Source organism: Cetorhinus maximus, chromosome 20 (assembly GCF_964194155.1).
Source record: "Cetorhinus maximus chromosome 20, sCetMax3.hap1.1, whole genome shotgun sequence".
NCBI classification, from domain to species: domain Eukaryota; kingdom Metazoa; phylum Chordata; class Chondrichthyes; order Lamniformes; family Cetorhinidae; genus Cetorhinus; species Cetorhinus maximus.
In genome coordinates, this window is record NC_135898.1 from 21,624,425 (window position 1) to 21,644,764 (window position 20,340).

Below are 20,340 nucleotides of genomic sequence, written 5' to 3' on the forward strand. Positions count from 1 at the left end.
CAATAGGAGGTATTGGTGCATTTTTGATGATGCACAATTTAGGACTGTTTGGGAGAAATTCCTCACTCTGGTCATTGTTTTAAAACAAAGCAAGGCTTTGATTTGGTTTTATTCTTTAGACCCATACAAGGTCTCAGTCGCCTGTGCACTGGAGGCACCATTAGAAGCACAAACACTTCCAAATCCGCAACCTCTGCCACCTAGAAGGACAAGGGCAGCAGATACATGGGAATACCACCACCTGCATGTTCCCCTCCAAGTCACTCACCATCCTGACTTGGAAATATATCTCTGTTCCTTCACTGTCGCTGGGTCCAAAATCCTGGAACTCCCTCCCTAACGGCTCTGAGGGTGCACCTACACCACATGGACGGGCTGCAGCAGTTCAAGTCGGCAGCTCAACACTATCTTTTCAAGGGCAATTACAGCAATAAAAATACGGGCCTAGCCAGTGATGCCCACATCCCGTGAAAGAATAAATTTAAAAAACGAGCAGTCCCAGGCAAAGCCAGGAACTCTGACATATACCCAAAACTGTTGTATGTTTAATTTCTACTTTCACTAATTCTAATTGACCTTTCGCAAAAGGAAAATCAATTCCTGAAATCTACTCACTTTTATTTCTGTTAACAGGACGGGTTATTGGGTGTTTATCAACCCATATTAATAGATACAGCAAAAACAACAAAAGGTGTAACCTTACTCCATTCTGAATCCTTGTTGGTTCCAAGCTTGCCCATAAACTCCATAAGGTGGCATTTGCCAGCCATTAGGCATATACTGGCCGAATTGTTGAGTATTTCCATACCACTGGCCAAACTGGCTCCAAGGCTGAGCATAACCCATCTGATTTTGCTGAAAAACAAAACAAAGGAAAAGGGTTTGGGTGAGGAGCAGTCAGGAGAAGCATGATGGTAATATTTTCTGAAAATTGACCGAGAAATTAACAAAATCAGTTTATGCTGAAATAAAATTGCTCCAGCATGCACTTGGCTAGAGAACAGTTCCAGATTTGTTTGGTGGCAGCTGAGCATGAATTCTCTACAGTTTCTCATCATCAGGGTCAATTCTACAGAACATTATCCCCATACATTCACTTCTAACTGCATCCCATTGGGCCACTGAACTCAGGCTACGGGAAGCTCCATGAAATGCTGTACTCCTTAGATCAGCAAAGAATAAAAAACAATTTCAGTCCATGTTTTGTACATGTTTAGGGAGACAGTGGCATTGTGGTAATGTCACTGCACTGGTAATCCAAAGGTCCAGGCTAATGCTCTGGGCACATGAGTTCAAATCCCTCCAAGGTAACTGGTAGAATTTAAGGTTCCATTAATTAATCAATCTGGAATTCAAAGCTAGTCTTAGTAATAGTGCCACGAACCTAACATAGATTGTCAGAGAAAAAAACCTTTTTACTAATGTCCTTCAGGGGAGCTAAATCTGCCGTCCTTACCCGGTCTAGCCAACATTTGACTCCAGATCCACAGCAATATGGCTGCCTCTTAATTGCCCTCTGAAATGGCCTAGCAAACCACTCAGTTGATCAACTGCTACAGATACCAGATGGACTGCAGCAGTTCAAGAAGGCAGCCTACCACCACCTTCTTTCTCAAGGGCACTTGGTGATGGACAACAATGCTGACCTTGCTAGCGACATACGAACATATGAAATAGGAGCAGACGCAAGCCATTTGGCCCCTCGAGCCTGCTCCACCATTCAGTAAGATCATGGCTGATCCGTTTAGTGTTTCGAATTCCACATTCCCATCTACCCCCAATAACCTTTGATTCCCTTGCCTAACATGCCTTAAAAATATTCAATGACCCCGCCTCCACCACCTTCTGAGGCAGGGAGTTCCAAAGTCACACAGCCCTCAAAGTATTTCTCCTCATCTCTGTCCGAAAAGGGCACCCCCTAATTTTAAAACAGTGTCCCCTAGTTCTGGTTTCACCCACAAGAGGAAACATCCTTTCCACGTTGACCTTGCCAAGACTTGTCAAGTTCAGGATGTTATATGCTTCAATCAAGTCACCCCTCATTCTTCGAAACTCCAGTGGGAACAAGCCCAGTCTGTCTAACCTTTCCTCATAAGACAGCCCACTCATTCTAGATATCAATCCAGTAAACCTCCTCTGAATTGCCTCCAACAAAGTTACATTCTTCCTTAAATAAGGAGACTAAAACTGCACACAGTATTCAAGATGTGGTCTCACCAATTCCCTGTATAACTGAAGCATAACATCCTTACTTTTATGTTCAGTTCCTATCGTAATAAACAACAGCATTCCATTAGCTGCCTTAATTACTTGCTGTACCTGCATACTAATTTTTTGTGACTCGTGCACCAGAACACCTAGGTCCCTCTGCATCTTAGAATTCAGCAGTCATTCTCCGTTTAAGTAATGCTCTGCTTTTTTATTCTTCCTGCCAAAGTAGACAACTTCACATTTTCCCACATTATACTCCAGGTGCCAGATTTCTGCTCACTCAACTTATCTATATCCATCTGCAATATTCTAATGTCATCTTCACAACATACTTTCCTACCTTTGTGTCAGCTGCAAATTTAGTTACCATGCCTTCACTCCCCTCATCTAAGTCATTGATCTAAATTGTAAAAAATTGAAGCCCTAGCACAGACCCTTGTGGGACTCCACTCGTCACATCCTGCCAATCAGAAAAATACCCATTTATGCATATTCTGTTTTCTTCCAGCCAGCCAATCTTCTCCCCCCTGCACCATGAGCTTTTATTTTCCAAAATAACCTTTGATGTGGCACGTTATCAAATGCCTTCTGGAAATCCAAGTGCAGGAGGTCTACAGGCTCCCCTTTATCCACAGCACGTTATTCCTTCAAAGAACTCCAATAAATTGGTTAAACATGATTTCCCTTTCACGAAATCATAATGACTTGCCAATTACCTTGAGTTTTTTTAAGTGCCCAGTTATAACCTCCTTAATGATAAATTCTAACACCTTTCCCAAGACTGACTTCAAGTTAACTGGCCTATAGTTTCCTGCCTCCTCCCTTCTTGAATAGTGGGATTATATTTGCAACTTTCCAGTCTGATGGGACTTTTCCAGAATCTAGCAAATTGTGGAAAACTAACACCAACACATCTACTACTTCATTAGCCACCTCTTTTAAGACCTTAGGGTGAAGTCCATCAGGACCCGGAGACTTGTCAGCCTGCAACTCCATCAGTTTGCTCAGTACTACTTTCCTAGTGCTTGTAATTTCACCAAGTTCCCCTCTACCTTCCACCTCCTGATTTACAGCTATTACTAGAATGTTTCATCTCATGAAAGAAATAAAAAATCCTACAGCTAATTATGCTACTCAAATCTCATGCTTGGTTTTACTCCTATGTTCTATAATTAAAATGAACAAAGGAATGTCCCTTTCATCTTCCTTTCCCTATTTTTGTTCTTTTCGATCACTAAGTTATATTTTCAGACTTATTAGCTCCCTAGTCAGTTGAACAACAGCCCCAAATATAACGTTTTCAGCTGTTCAAGCCTCGAGATATAGGTTATTAATTTGACTGTGTGACTAAAGCGACCAGTTCAATCTGTCAATGCTCTTTTGAATAAGGCACTTATTGACAAGATAACTCGTGTGGCCCAATCGAGTGGTGCTGCCCAAAGCAAGGTCACATCAGTATCTTGCATTAATGGAATACAATACACTTTAAAAAGCATTTAATTTGGTTTGATTATTGTCTCTCAAGTTACAAATATATCCGAATAAACACAGCTTCACAAACTATTAGAGCTAGTTATTCAATTTCTATGCAAAGTTGAGCATTCGCCAGACGCTAATTTGCTTCAAGATAATTAAAACTATTAAAAAAGGCTTCAACTCACCTGTTGAAACTGACCCATTCCGTCAGGCGTTTCTTTCCCCCAGTAGCATTTGACAATGTGTCCTTCTATGGTGGTTCCATTGACTGACACAATAGCATGTGCTGCACTTTCATGTGATGAAAAACTAAAAAAATAGAAAACAAAAAATTCTTGAATACATAGCAAGATTGACTTATTCCACCTTCCATGCTACAACTACTACAGACTACAGGTCATGTTTTACTCCAGGGACATATGGAGTCAGTGAGCATGAACAGGACACACGTCCCTAGAACGTAGGCTTTATAAAACTCCAACAAGAGACTGAAAGCAGATTTTATATTTGGTTGGCAGATAACTGCCCCAACACTGGATGTCTGACCAGCTTTTATAACACTTCCATTAAGTATTGCTGAAAAAGGACATTTTGTCAAAGCTTTTTGTTTTGCACTCATAGGACAATCACAAGAATATCAATATTAGGGGAAGTAACAACTTTGTATTATATGAAAAGAGAGTGCTGATTTGTTGGCAAGTGGACTCTGGTAGAGGCATTGCTGTGGAGAGTGCACCAGTTAATGGTGACTGACAGCTGCCAAACATTGTTTGAATTTAAACCAGGCAGCTTGACTCTGACTGATCAGGGCATTGCCCTAAAGAATGAAGCAGCGAATGGCTGTCACTTATTTTGTCTAGCTGAAACAAGCACAATGGGTGTATATGTCCTTTCTGTCTACAACTTCCATTTTGCTTTCCTTCCTGCTTTTTGACAAATCACTGTTTCTATCCTTAGCCCAAGCTAAATCATCTCCCTCAATCATTCTCTGTTTCATTTGAGTTTTCTCAAAGCCAGCTTTAAGGCACTTGGAAAATCAACAGATGTAGAGGCTCCTCAATGCATAAACATGCTGGTAAAAGCTGGTCAGGCATCCAATGTAATTTACGTTGTTAAATCAGCTTGGAAATCTTCACATGCTGGCTATAAAGCATGACAATAATGAGCTGCCCAGACCACAATATGGTCTTGGCAAATAGATATTTGAATTCTTGTTGGTGTAAAAAAACTCTATTTAAAATACTGAATCAGGATGGGACTGGTCTCATATGCAAGCTATTTTGGAAATTACTTGTTGCCATTTGTAGGATTTTCTTTCTAAGTGCTTCAACTAATACATTATCCATTAGCGATGAGATTCTTATGCAGTATGCAATTGATGGTGTTTGTGTGTTACTGCACCTTATATCACTAATCTATTCAAGATCTGAACAGCGAAGAAAAATTGATTCCCTTCTAAAAATATTTCAAAATATGGCATAAGCAAAACATATGTTTAGATACAGTTATGCACAGCCAATGCTTAGTCTAAGCTATCAATTCATTTTGCCACATCTGTATTTAATTTACATGTAAGTAATTAGCCGAAGTTATTCACTGGGGTTATAAATCAAAGCCTCTGAATGCCACATCTGAGACATCACCACCTCAGACGGCTCAAAATGAACCCTGCAAAACAGATGGAGTCCATTCTCTGCGCTCACACTGTACACTTAATATTTTCTTGGAGAATAACAATAAAAATATGAAAAAAGTATTTTCCAGAAACTCAAAAGGAAACTGTAGCCAAAGTAATTTTTTCCAAGAAAATTCAGCAACTGAAAACAGGCTACTTAGAGAAGATGAATAGTTCCCAGATATAAGCAGCTTGTACAAAGAAACCAGCAAGATTGGTCACCACTGGAACAATGATTATACTGTTAAACCGTACCAAATGTTCATTCTATAAATGCAACCACACAGGCAGTAACACACAATTCCATGTTGGTCTTAACACCTTTTCCAATGACCTATTTGGACTATCACAGGTAACTGAATCACGGCTGCACTAAGATGACTAATAATTTTGCAAAGCCTTCAGTGCACTTCATCTCATTAGGAGTACCCCATATGAGGTAAAGTGCAGTGAAGGCTTTGTAGTTAAGTAACTGAAGTGAGCGTAGCTCTTCAGAGCCACTGACAAAATTCCCTTTCAACATTTCCTAAAGCAGGCTCATTATCCAGTGGTCTCAAAGTGCCACGTCCATCCAGAATCTGTACCACCTCTGTTCTATAAAAAGAAATATACTTTAAACAGACAACATACTCACAGAAAGACTTGCTTACAAAGTGCCTTTAACTTAGTAAAACATCCCAAGGTGCTTTACAGGACTGTTATCAAACAAAATATGACGTCAAGCCACTTAAGTAAATATTAAGGCAGATGACCACAAGGTTAATCAAAGAGGTAGGTTTTAAGGACAGCTTTAGAGGAGATAGAAAGGCAGAAAGAGGGAGAGGATGAGGGAGGAAATTCCAGAGCTTAGGAGCCCAAGAGCTGAAGATATAGCTGCCAGTGGTGGTGCAATTAAAAGCGGAGAGGCATAAAAGGCCAGAATTGGAGGTGTGCAGATGTCTCAGAGGACAGTAGTAGATTACAGAGATAGGGAAAGACGAGGTCATGAAGGGATTTGAAAAAGACGATGAGAATTTTGAAGTTGAGGTTTTCTTAACTAGGAGTCAAAGTAGGTCAGCAAACACAGGGATGATAGGTGAAGGGGACTTGGTGCAAATCAGGACATAGGCAGCTGAGTTTTGGATGACCGAGTTCACAGAGAATGGAAGATGGTAGGCTGGCCAGGAGTCTACTGGACTAGTCAAGTCTAGAAGGAACAAAGGCACAGATGAGGGTTTCAGCAGCAAATGAGCTGAGCCAGATGCAGAGTCAGACGATGTTACAGAAATGGAGTTAAGGCCACAATCAGATCAGCCATGATATTACTAAATGGGAGAGCAGGCTCAATGGGTCAAATGGCCTACTCCTGCTTCTTATAAATTTATGAAACAGGCAATCTTGGCAACTGTATGACTATGTGGTCAGAAGCTCATCTTGGGAGTCAAGTAAGGCACTAAGTTCTGGTTCAATCTCAGGCAGTTGCCAGGATAGAGGATAGAGTGGATGGTTAGAGAACAGAGTTTGTAGGGGGAAGCAGAAAACAATGAGTTTGGTTTCCCCAATATTTAGTTGGGGGGAAATTTATGCTCATCCAATACTGGATATCGGACGGTCTTACAATTTAGAGATGGTATTGTGGCAGGGATGGAAAACTGATTGAAGGCTTTCAAATATGGGGTTCTGGATTTGGGCATGGGAATGGATTTGGGAGCTGACAGCGCATTCAAGGGCTTGAGCGGAACAGACAATAAAGATCCCATGGAACCAAAAAGACCAAGGAGTGCTGTGTCCTGGCCAACATTCCTCCCTCCACCAACATTAAAAATAAGTTAACTGGTCTCGCTCAAAAATAAGTCTCACTGCTGTTTGACTTGGCTTGCTGTACTCAAACTGACTGATACGGTTGCCTACACCAGCAACAGTAACTGCACTTCAAAGTAATTCACTTTACACAAAGCACTTTGGGAGATTTTGAGAAACCTAACTGCAAGTAATATGAATCCACGTGTGTTTGTTCTCTTTATCTGCCATTGGATCTTAGTTAATTCTTAGGGAAATTGAAACTCAATTGCAAATGTTAATTATTCATGGCCTGAAACATACCGTACAAATGAATATCCTTTCTCAGGAAACACTCTGATCTCCATGATCTGTCCAAAGGGTGAAAATGTCTGGCGCATAAGTTGCTCTAAAGAAGACAAATGTTCATTTTAAATTTAATTCTTAATCAACACTTCTGCAATAGATTTCAGATTTGAGATTAATTAATGCACATTAAAAATGTCTGTCATTCTGGCAAGGATATAGGCCACCCTAAAGCATACTTTGATTTGTGTTATAAGTACAGCTTAGATACAAATTATTATAGTATGTAAACAACAATTAAAACAGAAGTCACACAAAACTATCTGGAACTTACTTCTAAACATGGAAACTTTCCATATTTATCAGACAGGATTTGCGATTTACTGCATTAGGGAGTAATGGTGACCATTTATGATTTCAAGCCACTTACCATTTACATCAGTCATGCCCAAAGATTCAGATGAAGACTCAGGGATTTTAAGGTAGGTGAGCTTCAAGGTGTGGGTAAGACAGCATATGTTGGATAATAGCCCTTACCTCTGGGGCTCTAGTTTGAATCACCAGCTCAAATTTACTGGATGCAAGTTTTCCATATGTGTTTTTTTAAGGGTTCCATCACTTAGTGAGTTTGGACAGTCTCCAATGGGAAATGGACAATCTGGGCTATCTAAGGAAGGCTGCTTATTAGTATCAAAATGGTAGACAAGGTCAGTAATAGGAGCAGTAGCCATTATATTCTGTGTCACACTATTGAGCAGTGAGAGCTTTACTATACAATATCACCTGCTCCCAATTTGGGGGTATCTGATGCTGACACCTGATGTTTCATTTCTAAGCACTAACACCACTCAGCTTTATCAGCTACAAAAATAAAATGGGGAAACAGCAACTGGGCCAGGTGGACACGGTGATTCAGCAGCACAGTTAGTGGAAGGTACCAATCACTGAAAAGCACTTTGATGACAACAAGCTTGTCTGGCTGTTCTTATTTGACCTCTATCACCTCGAAGGACAAGAGCAGTAGAAACATAGGAACACCAGCGCCTGCAACTTCCCCTCCAAACCACACACCAACTTGACATGGAAATATATCGCCGTTCCTTCACTGTCGCTGGGTCAAAATCCTGGAACTTCCTCTCTCATGGCACTGTGGGTGCACCTACACCACATGGACTGCAGTGGTTTAAGAAGGTGGCTCACCACCACCTCCTCAAGGGCAATTAGGGATGGGCAATAAATGCTGGCCTAGTCCACATCCCGTAAATGAACGATCACTTTTTTTTTGCTTTTAGAGTACAAGCAAAGCCAGCACAACTACGTCTGCTGCCCATTTAGCATTTCCTAGTCCTTGTGGATATATGCGTGGAGTGCACATCATTTTGTCAGGATGAAACAGCTCATCAAGCAGCTTCCATGGCACAGTTTTTCAGCAGATAATCTTTCTAAGCCATCGCTGCAGTTTCTCCCCACAACATCCACGGAGTTCAAACTCAGATTTCAGATGCTAAGTGTTACCTGTAAGTCCAACCGCTATGCCACCGCAGTAGACAGTACAGTTGCTGGGGCTGGATTGATTGACAACTTCCTCATAGGAGAGCTGTTTGGTATTTGCTGCAAAGGGGGAAAAGTGCACAGGTCAAACAAAATAAAAAGTTACATTAACAGATGGCTGAAGATTTTAAAGGTAGTTTCTTTTTGAGAGTCTATTTTTCTCAATATAAGCCTTGAAAGGAGGGTACTTGGAATTCCACCCATGTTGCCATGACAATTTACTTAATCCAAAAAGTGATGGAGTCCACGATTCCCCACAAATTATCACCGTCAAACACAATAAACGAAACTCATATCCACAGTACCTTCTGGATAAGACGCACATGTGCTGACAACTGACGCAAGCTGCATTATTAGGGCAGTTCTAACATTCATTTATTTTACACACGTTTTTGATTACAAAATTCATACTTTCTAACTTTATTTGAAATGCCACCATTTGCAGTTACTGTATCTCCAATGCGTTGCTTACTGAACTTACGCTCTGATGTACTCTTTGGGGCAGGAGGCTTGCGGGTTGCCCAATTTGTTCGGATCTGCCTTCCTCCAAGCCACTGCCCGCCCATCTGTTGAATGGCATTTTCAGCGTCCTGTGATTCGAAATAAAAGGGAAGTAAAGCTTCAGCAAGTGGATGAAATAACCAAAATATTCAGGAATAAACAATACAAAAGATATTAACAGTGGAAATTAGTAGATGCTCCTCCTAAAACTTCAGCCACCGGGCAAGGTACTGTTTCCTCAATTTCTCCATTTCCCTTCACTATGTATTAATTAATCCTCAATCAACAGATTGGCCTGTTTACTTATCATAAGTCTCTGGCAATATAACTCATCAGCCCAAATCTAGTCTCCTTTTCTTCTGTGGGGAAGTATTCTGCCACTGATCTGGATCTCCAACAAGAACTGGGGGGGGCCTAAATAAAACTCTCATTGCAATAAGTGCTTCACCAAGTTGAAAAAATGCATAATCGGTCAGTGACTATCGGCAAGAGGGATACAGAAAGCAAGGTCAAAGCTTTAGGTTTTGAATGACACTTTTGAAAGGGTGGCAAATGTTTAGGCCGAGCATCCAGAAGTGTCGGGATACAACTGCTGAAGACTCTGTCACTGAAGATGGAGCCTGAGAGGAGTACTGAAGGAGGCCAAAAGGCGGAACGTTGGAAGAAAGTTGGACAAAAGGGGAGGGGTGAGGGCATAAACATATTCAAAGTGTCACTGCAGAAGGTAACACCCATTTGATATTTACTGTAGTTTGTATGTAGTTCTTGTTTCAGTTCACACTCAGACATATGGTTTCTGTTGTTTCCTTTGACGAATTGAACACTCAAAAGTGTTCACTAGCTGACAAAGTGACTGCTCTCATTGGTGTGCAGTAATTTTTCCAGTATGAACATTCATTTACTTACCCACTTATTGTAGAAGGACACAAAGCCGTACCCTTTGGATTTTCCCGTCGCCAAATCTTTGACCACTCTAGCATCGCTGGAAACACAAATATGTAAAATATAATGAATAAAGAGGCTTCTTGCTGGAGCAAGACTACTGTAGAGAATCAAAAACAGGAACCACACACACACACACACACTGCTTATTGTCAACTCATCATGTCTCACCTTTGATAAAGGGACCACTTATTGCAAGAGCGCCATATTCTACAAAGCACCTTTTCTCCCTCTCCACTATAAAATGTACTACGTCTTCATCTGCTACTTTACTACATCTTGATTTGCTAATTCACTTATAACAGCATTGTTAACTTTAATGTGGTAAACATGCAAACGGTAGCTGAGCTGGCTAATGTTCTTACAGAATTTATTTTCTTCTTAAAAGCTATTCAAATAGTTTGTAAGTTCATTCATTTAAAAAAAATGTAAAACGTCTGCTAGGCATGGTCAAAGCAGCTATTCTGAGTTGTATGAGTCACCAGGCCAAATCAAAAAGAAAAAAGACATTGTAGATTGCAAGATTAATTGAATGGCTTTCCTTAACCATGCACATTACTTAGTACTTGTTGCCAACAAGTTTTCTACCTATTCTTAAAAATACAGTATATGAAATAGAAAAAAAAACTAGAAAAATAAAAAATAGGAATTAAAAGGCATACATCGCCTGTTAACAATTCTTTTAGTTTCTTGGTAGGGTGAATTCGTTACCCCCATTTTGGACTGTGGGCAGCTGTAAATTTTGAGAAATTGAGATTTTCAGAAACGGTTGCAATATTCAGAGAAAGTGAAAACACTAATAAGACACTGTACTTCCAAAAGTGTTAACAGAACTACGCAGACTAGCATCAATATACGAAAAGTGCATTATATACAGACAGGATCAGATCTAGATCAGACCAAAGAATTGATTGAGAACTATTTTAAGTACAATAGAAAGAAAAAAAAACAAAATCAATTATATCTGTATACAAAGACAAAAGGAAATAAGAAATCTACAACTGAGTGAACGATTATCCACTGTGACAGTCCCTTGCAGTTAGCCATGGAAATCCTGTCCATTCTTCAGAGACATTCTGTAAAATAACCAGAGCCCTATTATTTGAAACTGATTTAGAACCCAACTATGGTGTACTTTCCTTTCCCCAATTATTGCCATTTGTGTGGACTGTTTGGTATAAAATGTTTCTTAGGCAATTTGTTAACTCAAAAATAATTTTGCAAATACACTTTCAAAAAAATCTACTGCTAGGATGAATAAAGTGCTGTTTTTACCTTCAGGTGTGAATGCTTTGGTAACATCTATGACATGCTTCTGTACAAAAAGGATTTGGAGTCCACGTTTAACGTGAGATTACCATGCAACCGCACGTGAAAATGCCAATTCTGTGTGGATCAAGAGTAGAGTACACAAACTGTCTGTGAGCACGTGCTGTTTAATCTGGTACGAGTACTGTGTCTTCACTGCTCCAATCACTTCAAACCCACTGTTTGAAACATCCACCTTGAAGGCAGCAAATACCTGGCTTGTTTTTGATGGCACACAGATTGGATTTTATCCAAATCTCCAAAAAGAACGACAATAGTACCATCGAGCGCACACATCTTTTGAAGAAGTTGTGAAGCAGCAACCATGTTGCAATATGTGCGATTCTGTACATTTTATCCATAAAATGCCTCAACTTGAGAAAACAACAAAGGATTCAATATATTTTTTCATCAATTTCCAATGCCGTACGGTCCCCAGGCAAGAGGTGGTGCCTGGTCTGCAACGCCCCTTATCCAACTCGCAAGGGGCACGTGCCTGGAAAATTTCCAATCCAATCAGAAAATAGCTCACTTCCATTTGACATCCACCAATCAACCTGACACACTGTCTGAGATTGTTAGCAGCAAGTCACACTGTACATTCCACTGCCACAAACTGGATTTGAAGCACTGAAGAAAACTGCCTGAAGCTCTGCACTGGCAGTCACAAATCATGATTTAATTACCCTCATTTCACCACGTGGTGCTCACTTCCTTTGTTCTGATTGCGATGCTGCACAACAGGCAGAAGCTCAGCTTTCTTTCGAAAACAGGCTGGGCAAAACTCAAGATTGCGTTCTAACCTGATGCCCTGCATGATAATCTATTATCATCTACAGCTAACACTAAAAAGCCAGTAAGGAAGACGTTAAACCTAACCGACAGCAACTTTGGCTGCTGCAAGAATATGATTTGCTTCTGGATCACGTCCACGTAGGTTAACAAGCTAAATAAAATCCATAACACGCCTCAAGCTGAAGTGGATGAAAATTTGATGTGATAAAACTCTTGCCTTGAAGCTAAGATTGCAATGCTGTTCTAGAAGTTAATATCCTAGTAATAAGAATTCAATAACCTGTACGTTTCACACGGAACAGATGGACAGCATTCTACAAGCACACAGACTGTAGTTCAGGACAGCGAGAGGAATGCATTAAAATTCCTTGAGCCCTGCGAGTATTGGAAGGTGATTTCAACCATCAAAAAAACACCTTCTGTGAGAACACCTTCAAAATATTCAATATAAACATACACATTTTTTCATCGCTTCTGTCTTCCCTAGATAAAGCAGAGTTAGTTTAATATTTCAAGTTAAGATAAGCTTTGTGAGGGAACTAGAAAATTATTGCTCTCTTCCCCAGACAAATCTACACAAGATGCCAATTTTCACAGCCTGAACAAGCTGCAACAGGTTTCTTCTACTCCTCACAGATTTAAGATGTTCTCCTGTTTATGTATAGTGAACACAAAAGGTTGCAGATTCAATTCTGCACAGCACTCAGAAGCAGAGGTACCCCCGCAGAGATTTAACTACTCAAAATCGCTTGTGTATCTGAATGAAATGCAACTGAACAGTATGCAAATGAGCCAGCTACAATTGTGGCTTCTGATGATGTAACACATTTGATACTCAGTTTCAATGGGTGACCGAATGCTATCATTGTGATAAATGAGGTTAACAATATGAATTATTGACAAGGATATATGGTACAAAGTTTTGAATCCACTCATTACAAGCTTTCAAAAAAAAATTTAACAATGAGACAGGATTTCCTTGTTAAACGTGAAACTCCTGTACAACAGGTCCCTGCTAAAACAGGTGAATCGGAACAGGATAAAAAAATTATGTAGATGCTATAGCTATCAGATACAGCTTTTAACAACTTATATTTATATCGCTCCTTTAGCATAATAAAACTTCCCAAGGCATGTCACAGGAGTAAAATAAAACAAAACATGACACCGAGCCACAGAATGAGAAATTAGATCACAAGACCAAAAGCTTGATTTTCCATAGCTAAAGTGCCAGTTGCCAAAAAGAAAGCCGAGAAGCGTTCAGAATTGGAAAAAAAAATGCAGCAGCAATGCAGTATCAGAAGGCATTCATCAAAGTGACAAAAAGGAGGATAATTCCATGGACTTCCATCTTAAGGAAGGGAAAAATCAGCAGTATGGATACAAAATTGGGTTGGCAACAGGAAGCAACAGGTGGTGGTGTTGGATGGATGTTTTCCAGATTGGGTGATGTTACCCAATTTTGCACTTTTTATAAATGACCTACACTTGGGTGTAAGGAGCAGGTAATTCTGTTTTTGTTTTGGATTTCCAGCATCCGCAGTAGTTTTTTGTTTATAGCATTATAAAGCTTATGGATAAGGATAGTTATGCATTTCAGAGTGACAGACAGGATGGTAAAATGGGCAGAAGTATGGCAGATGAAGTTCAATAAGGATAAGTGTGAAGTGATTCATTTTGGGAGGACTAATATGGACAGACAGCTTACTTTAAATGACCCAATTTTGACAACTGTTGATGAGCAGGGAGACCTTGGTGTCCATATATACAAATTCTTCAAAAGTAGCACAGCAAATTTTTCATTCATTCACGGGATGTGGGCACGGCTGGCGAGGTTAGCATTTATTGCTCATCCCTAAATACCCTTCAGAAGTTGGTGGAATGCGGTCTCGTGAATTGCTGCAGCCCGTGTAGCGAGAGTACATCCACAATGCTGCTAGAGAGGGGGTTCCAGCAATAGTGAGGGAATGGTAATCAGTTTCAAAGTCAGGATAGTGAGTGACTTGGTGCAGAACTTGCATGTGGTCTTCCCACATACCTGCTGCCCTTGTCCTTCTAGGCAGTAGAGGTAGAAAAAACAAAAGTGATATGAAGAGAAACTATTTTTTATAGCTAGTGATTAGGGTTTGGAATGCATTGCCTGAAAGTGTGGTGGAGTAAGGTTCAATTGAAGCACTCGAAAGGCAACTAGGCTTATCTGAAAAAGAAGAATGTGCAGGGTTACAGGGAGAAGGCGGAAGAACGGCACTTCGTGAATTGCTCATTCGGAGAGCTGGTGCAGACAAGATGGGCCGAACAGTCGTCTTCTGCGCCGTAACGATTCTGTGATTCTATGAGGTCGCTGGTTTGGGAGGTGCCATTGAAGGAACCCTGGCAAATTGCTGCAATGCAGCTTGTAGATAGCAGAAATGGCACGCTGGTGGAGGGATTGAATGTTTATGGTGGTGGGATTGAATGTTTATGGTTGTGGGAGGAGTGCAGGCTAGCTGCTATGTCCTGGATGGTATTGAGCTTCAGTGTTATTGGAGCAGCACTCATCCAAGCAAGTGGAGAGCATTCCATCGTACTCCTAACTTATGCCTTATAGATGCTTAACAGGCTTTAGCAAGTTAGATCGTAAGCTACTCACCACAAATAGGAGGCCTCTGATCTGTTCTTGAAGTCACAGTATTTATAAGAATATAAGAAATAGGAGTAAGAGTCTGCTCAGTCATTTAATAAGAAAATGGCTGACCTGGTCTTGGCCTCAACTACACTTTCCTGCCTGTTCACCATAACCCTCAACTCCCCTATAGTTCAAGAATCTGAATCAGCCTTGAATATATTCAATGACCCAGACTACACTGCTCTCTAGTGAAATCCAAAGATTCACAACCCTCAGAGATGAAATTCCTCCTCATCTCAGTATTAAATGGAAGACCCCTTATTCTGAAACTATGCCCCCCTCCCAGTTCTAGGTCTTCCCAACAAAGAAATATCCTCTCAGCATCTACACTGCCAAGTCCCCTCATCATTTTTTTAGGTGACGAAAAGATCATATTCTTCTAAATTCCAAACTCTTCTGCTAAACTGAGTATAAGCCCAAACTGCTCAAACTTTCCTTATGACAACCACACTCTTTAAAATAAAAAGTCAACCTGGTGAACCTTCTCTGAACTGCCTCCAATGCAAGTAAATCCATCCTTAATTAAGATGACCAAAACTGTACGCAACACTCCAGGTGCAGTCTCACCGAAGCCCTGTACAGTTGTAGCAAGACTTCCCTACTTTTATATCCATCCCCCTTGCAAGAAAGGCCAACATTCCATTCGCTTTCCTGCTTGCTGTACCTGCATGCTAACATTTTGAGATTTACATGCAAGGACATCCAGATCCCTCTGTACTGCATTCTCTCTCAGTCTCTCTCCATTTAAATATTTTGCTTTTCGATTCTTCCAACCTAAGTGGACAACCTCTCATTTTCCAACATTATATTCCATCTGACAAATTTTTGCCCACTCACTTAACCTACCTATACCTCTTTGAATACTCTGTGCCCTCCTCACAACCTGCTTTCTTCACTCATAGAAAAGTTACAGCACATTGTGTGTGTGCCAGCCGAAAAAAATTAAAAACTTGTAGCCCATTCTAATCCCACCTTCCAGCTGTAGACTTGCAGGTTACAGCACTTCAGGTGCAGATCCAGATACCTCTTAAATAAGTTGGGGGTCTCTGCCTTCACCGCCAAACCAGGTAACAAATTCCAAGCACCCTCTGGGTGAAGTTTTTCCTCACGTCCCCTCTAATCCTTCTACCAATCACCTTAAATCTGTGTCCCCTGGTATTGACCCCTCCGCTGGGGGAAACTGGTCTTTCCTGTCTTTGAATCACCAGCAAATTTGGCCATAATATCCTCGGTTCTTTCGTCCAAGTCATTAATATAGATTAAGAGTTGAGGGCCCAGCACTGGTTCCTGTGGCAGCCCACTAATTACAGTTTTCCAACCTGAAAGTGACTCATTTGCCCCAGCTCCCCATTTGCTGTTAGCTAGCCAATCCTCCATCCATGCTACTATATCACCCCAACACATCTTGTGCAGTAACCTTATACGTATCACCTTACTGAATGCCTTTTGGTAATGCAAATACATGACATCTACTGGTTCCCCCTTTAGCCACCCTGCTTGTTACATCCTCAAGGAACTCTAATAAATTTGTCAAACATATTTCCCTTTTACAAAACCATGTTGACTCTGCCTGATTGTATAATAATTTTCAAAATGTCCTACTACTTCTTTAATAATGGATTCCAGCATTTTCTCAATGTCATATGTTAAGATAAGCTGCCTATCGTTTCCTGCTTCCTGCCCAACTCCTGTCTTGAATTACATTTGCCCAGAGGAACTCCTGCAGCAACATCCTGGAGCTGAGATGATTGGTCTCCAATAACCAGATCCATTTTCCTTTGTGCAAGGTATGTTGCCAGTGGAGTTTTCCCAATTCCCATTGAATTTAATTTTGCGAGAGCTCCATGATGCTACAGTCAAATGCTGCGTTGATGTCAGCAGTCGCTCTCACCTCACCTCTGGAATTCAGCTTTTTTGTCTATGTTTGGACCAAGGCATTAATGAGGTCTGATGCTGAATGGCGCAGGTGGAGCCCAAATTGATCATCAGTGAGCAAGTTATTGCTGAATAAGTGCCACTTGATAGAACTGTCAACGGCACCTTCCATCTCTTTGCTAATCATTGAGTTGACTGACGGGGCGATAATTGGTTGGATTGATTTTGCCCTGCTTTTTGTGGAAGAGACATGCCTGGGCCATTTTCCAACTTGTTGGGTTTATGCCAGTATTGTAAGTGTACTGGAACAGCTTGGCTACAGGCACAGCTGGTTCTGGAGCACAAGTCTTCAGCACCATAGCTGAGATGATATCAGATCTGAAAGCTTTTAATATATCTGTTGCGCTTCTCAGCCTTTTCTTGATGTCATGTGGAGTGAATCTAATTTGCTGAAAGCTGGATTCTGTGTTGGCGAGACTTCAGGAGGAGGCAAAGATGGATCATTGACTTGGTTGAAGGTAATTGCAAACACTTCAGTCTTGTCTTTTGCATTTAGGTGCTGGGCTCCATCTTTGAGGATGAAAATGGTCATGGGGCCTCCTTCTCCTGTTAGTTGTTCAACTGTCCACCATTGTTCATGATTGTATGTGGTAGGCCTGCAGAACTTTAATCCAATGCATAGTTTGTGGGGTTGCTTAGCTCTAACCACAGCACGCTGCTTCTGTTGTTTAGCCTGTGTGTAGTCCTGTGTTGTAGTTTCACGAGGCTAGCACCTCCATTTTAGATACGTCTGATGCTGCTCCTGGCATGCTCGTTTGCACTCTTCGTTGATCCAGGGTTGTCCCCCACTGTTTTGGTGGTAATATCAAGTTAAGGGATATGCCAGGCCATGCAGTTAAAATTGTAGGGGTATATAATTATGCTGCTGCTGATGGCCAGTGGATGAATGTCCAATTTTGAGCTGTTAGATCGATTCTGAGTCTATCCCATTTAGAATGGTGGTCATACAGCACAACGAAGGGTGTCCTCAGTGTGAAGATGGAACTCTACAAAGTTGATAAGGTTGGTATAAAAGCACATCACATCCAAATTGATACGGTGACTAAAAAAAGCACACGGGCTATTTGGGTTTATAAATAGAGGAAAAGAATATAAAAGCAAAACAATCATACTTGTACTTTATAAATGATTGTTGGGCTTCTGCTGAAGTATTGTGGACAATTCTGTGCCCACGCTTCAGGAAGGATGTGAAAGCCTTCAAAAGGGTACAGAGGAATTTTACCAGGGGTGAGGGACTTCAGTTATAAAGCGAAGATGGAAAAGTTAGGACTGTTGGGTTTAGAGGTGACGCAATAGAGATTTACGGTAAGGTTTTGTTTGAATAAATAGGGAAACCCTATTCCCTCTGGTGAGTGGGTCAATAACTAAAGGTCAGGGATTCAAAATTATTGGAAAAGATGAGAAATTTTTCAATCAGTTCTTGAGATCTAGAATGCTCTGCTTAAAAAGATAGTAAAAGTAGGTTTCATAAACAATTTTAAAAATGGAATTGGACAAGTACTCACAGATGAAGAACTTACAGGGTTGCTAACGACACATGGAGGTGCATTAAGCATGACTGCTCTTTCAAAGAGCCAGCACAAACCAGGTGGGCCAAATGGCCGCCTCCTGTGCTGTAAGTTATGATTCCATAAAGCGTCAGTGTGTCTCACAGAAAGTGGCATTCTAGCCTGTCACCAACTATACTTAAGGCAACATTAAGTTGCTTACTGAAGAAAAAATGAAAAATTGCCCAAGAAACATAGAAATTATTGAGCCCTGACGATACAGTCTATGCAAAATGCTGTTAAAACCTTTTGAGAATCAATGAAAATGAACTATATTGTACTTACCTGAACAGAAAACTTGAAAACAAAAAGGTTTAGAAGAGTACAGTAAAGTAATAGGTATAGAGTTAAACAAGGAAAATGTTACTTAAAGGGGAACAAACAAATCCAAGCAAAAGAATTTGCTGACATCAATTAATGTTTCTGTTGAAAAATCAGACTTTCTATGGAACTCAAGAAACACTATTTGGTGGTGTTTCCCTGATGCAATACTGCCCAGCTTTCATGGGCCAGAACACTTTGAAACTAATAATGTTTTACGTCAAATACTGACCCATCTTGCTTAAAATGAGAACAAGAGAATTTCTATCTTTTGAAATTGACTCAACTCCAATTTCTGAAAAGCAGCCGAGTTGCTATGTCACACACTGCTCACAACTGCAACCTATGATTTTGCAAAGTACGATATATGCATAGAAAATGAACCCTGTTCACTGGAACACTTCACTAATTATCACCCAATGATTTGGCCACCTTGGCTGGTCATAGGGAAGTTCAGCAGAGCTAACCAGCAGAACACAAAAATAACACTCTTCCAACATGGAACAAAGGGACCGTACTAAGGCATGTTACTGAAGAGCTAATACTTTTCACAGCATTAGGATGCCCCAAAATGTTAGATAGTTTTTTTCTTGAACTATAACCATTATTGTAACCTAGCAAAATGCAGCAGCCAATTTGCTCAAAGCAGGGTCCACAAGCCCCAAAGAATTAATGAGAAAACCATCTATTTTAGTGATGTTGTATCAGGGACAAATATTATCCAGAACACTGGGAGAACTCTCATGCTCTTTTCCTTAAAAAAAAAGCCCTGATATCTTTTATGTTCACCTGAGGGAGCAGATGCCTCATCCTGAAGGTGAGTTGAATAGCTGGTATAAAAAGTCTACATTTAAAATGCGATTGTTAATTCCATACTGCAAGTTCTACATGCTAGATCCAAGAGTAATTTGCCACATAAATCAAGGCCCACTGGGAAATACATGAAGACTACATCAACCCACTTCATTTAGATCCTTAACAACTCAACAGGGAGAATTTCTCTTCAGTGCTACATTCAACTCCAGGACCCAGAGTTTCACCAGCTTTCATATGTAGAATTTTAAGTTATTCCCAACCCACAGATCATAAGCCCTTGATATATACATTTAAATGCCTAACACAAATCCTTTGCCCAGTCTGCAGCTGTGACACTTGGTGCAAACTCCAGTATATTGCGATAGTTGCCAAGGTCCAAAGTTTTATAAAGCAAAACACACTGATCAAAGAATTTAGGAGTGCTGGAATATTTGATTCCAGTTACAAAAGTATTTGAGGTTGAACTTTCCCTACTAAAATGGTTCAAACATTACACAGGTTACAGAAAAAATGAAATTGTCTTCGCAATCTAC

General features: G+C 40.5%; 1 protein-coding gene across 2 annotated transcripts in view; it reads right to left on the bottom strand.

The window, feature by feature from the left end:
• The window catches only part of tia1 (TIA1 cytotoxic granule-associated RNA binding protein), a 43,566-nt gene that overhangs the window by 3,783 nt on the left and 19,443 nt on the right, over positions 1–20,340 (bottom strand). For both annotated transcript variants that reach the window (XM_078565750.1, XM_078565749.1), the window contains 6 exons: positions 10,385–10,460; positions 9,459–9,567; positions 8,942–9,037; positions 7,445–7,529; positions 3,873–3,996; positions 704–855 (listed from right to left, as the gene is read on the bottom strand). In XM_078565750.1, the coding sequence (XP_078421876.1) occupies positions 704–855; positions 3,873–3,996; positions 7,445–7,529; positions 8,942–9,037; positions 9,459–9,567; positions 10,385–10,460 (642 nt within the window). The remainder of the gene's footprint in view (positions 1–703; positions 856–3,872; positions 3,997–7,444; positions 7,530–8,941; positions 9,038–9,458; positions 9,568–10,384; positions 10,461–20,340) is intronic.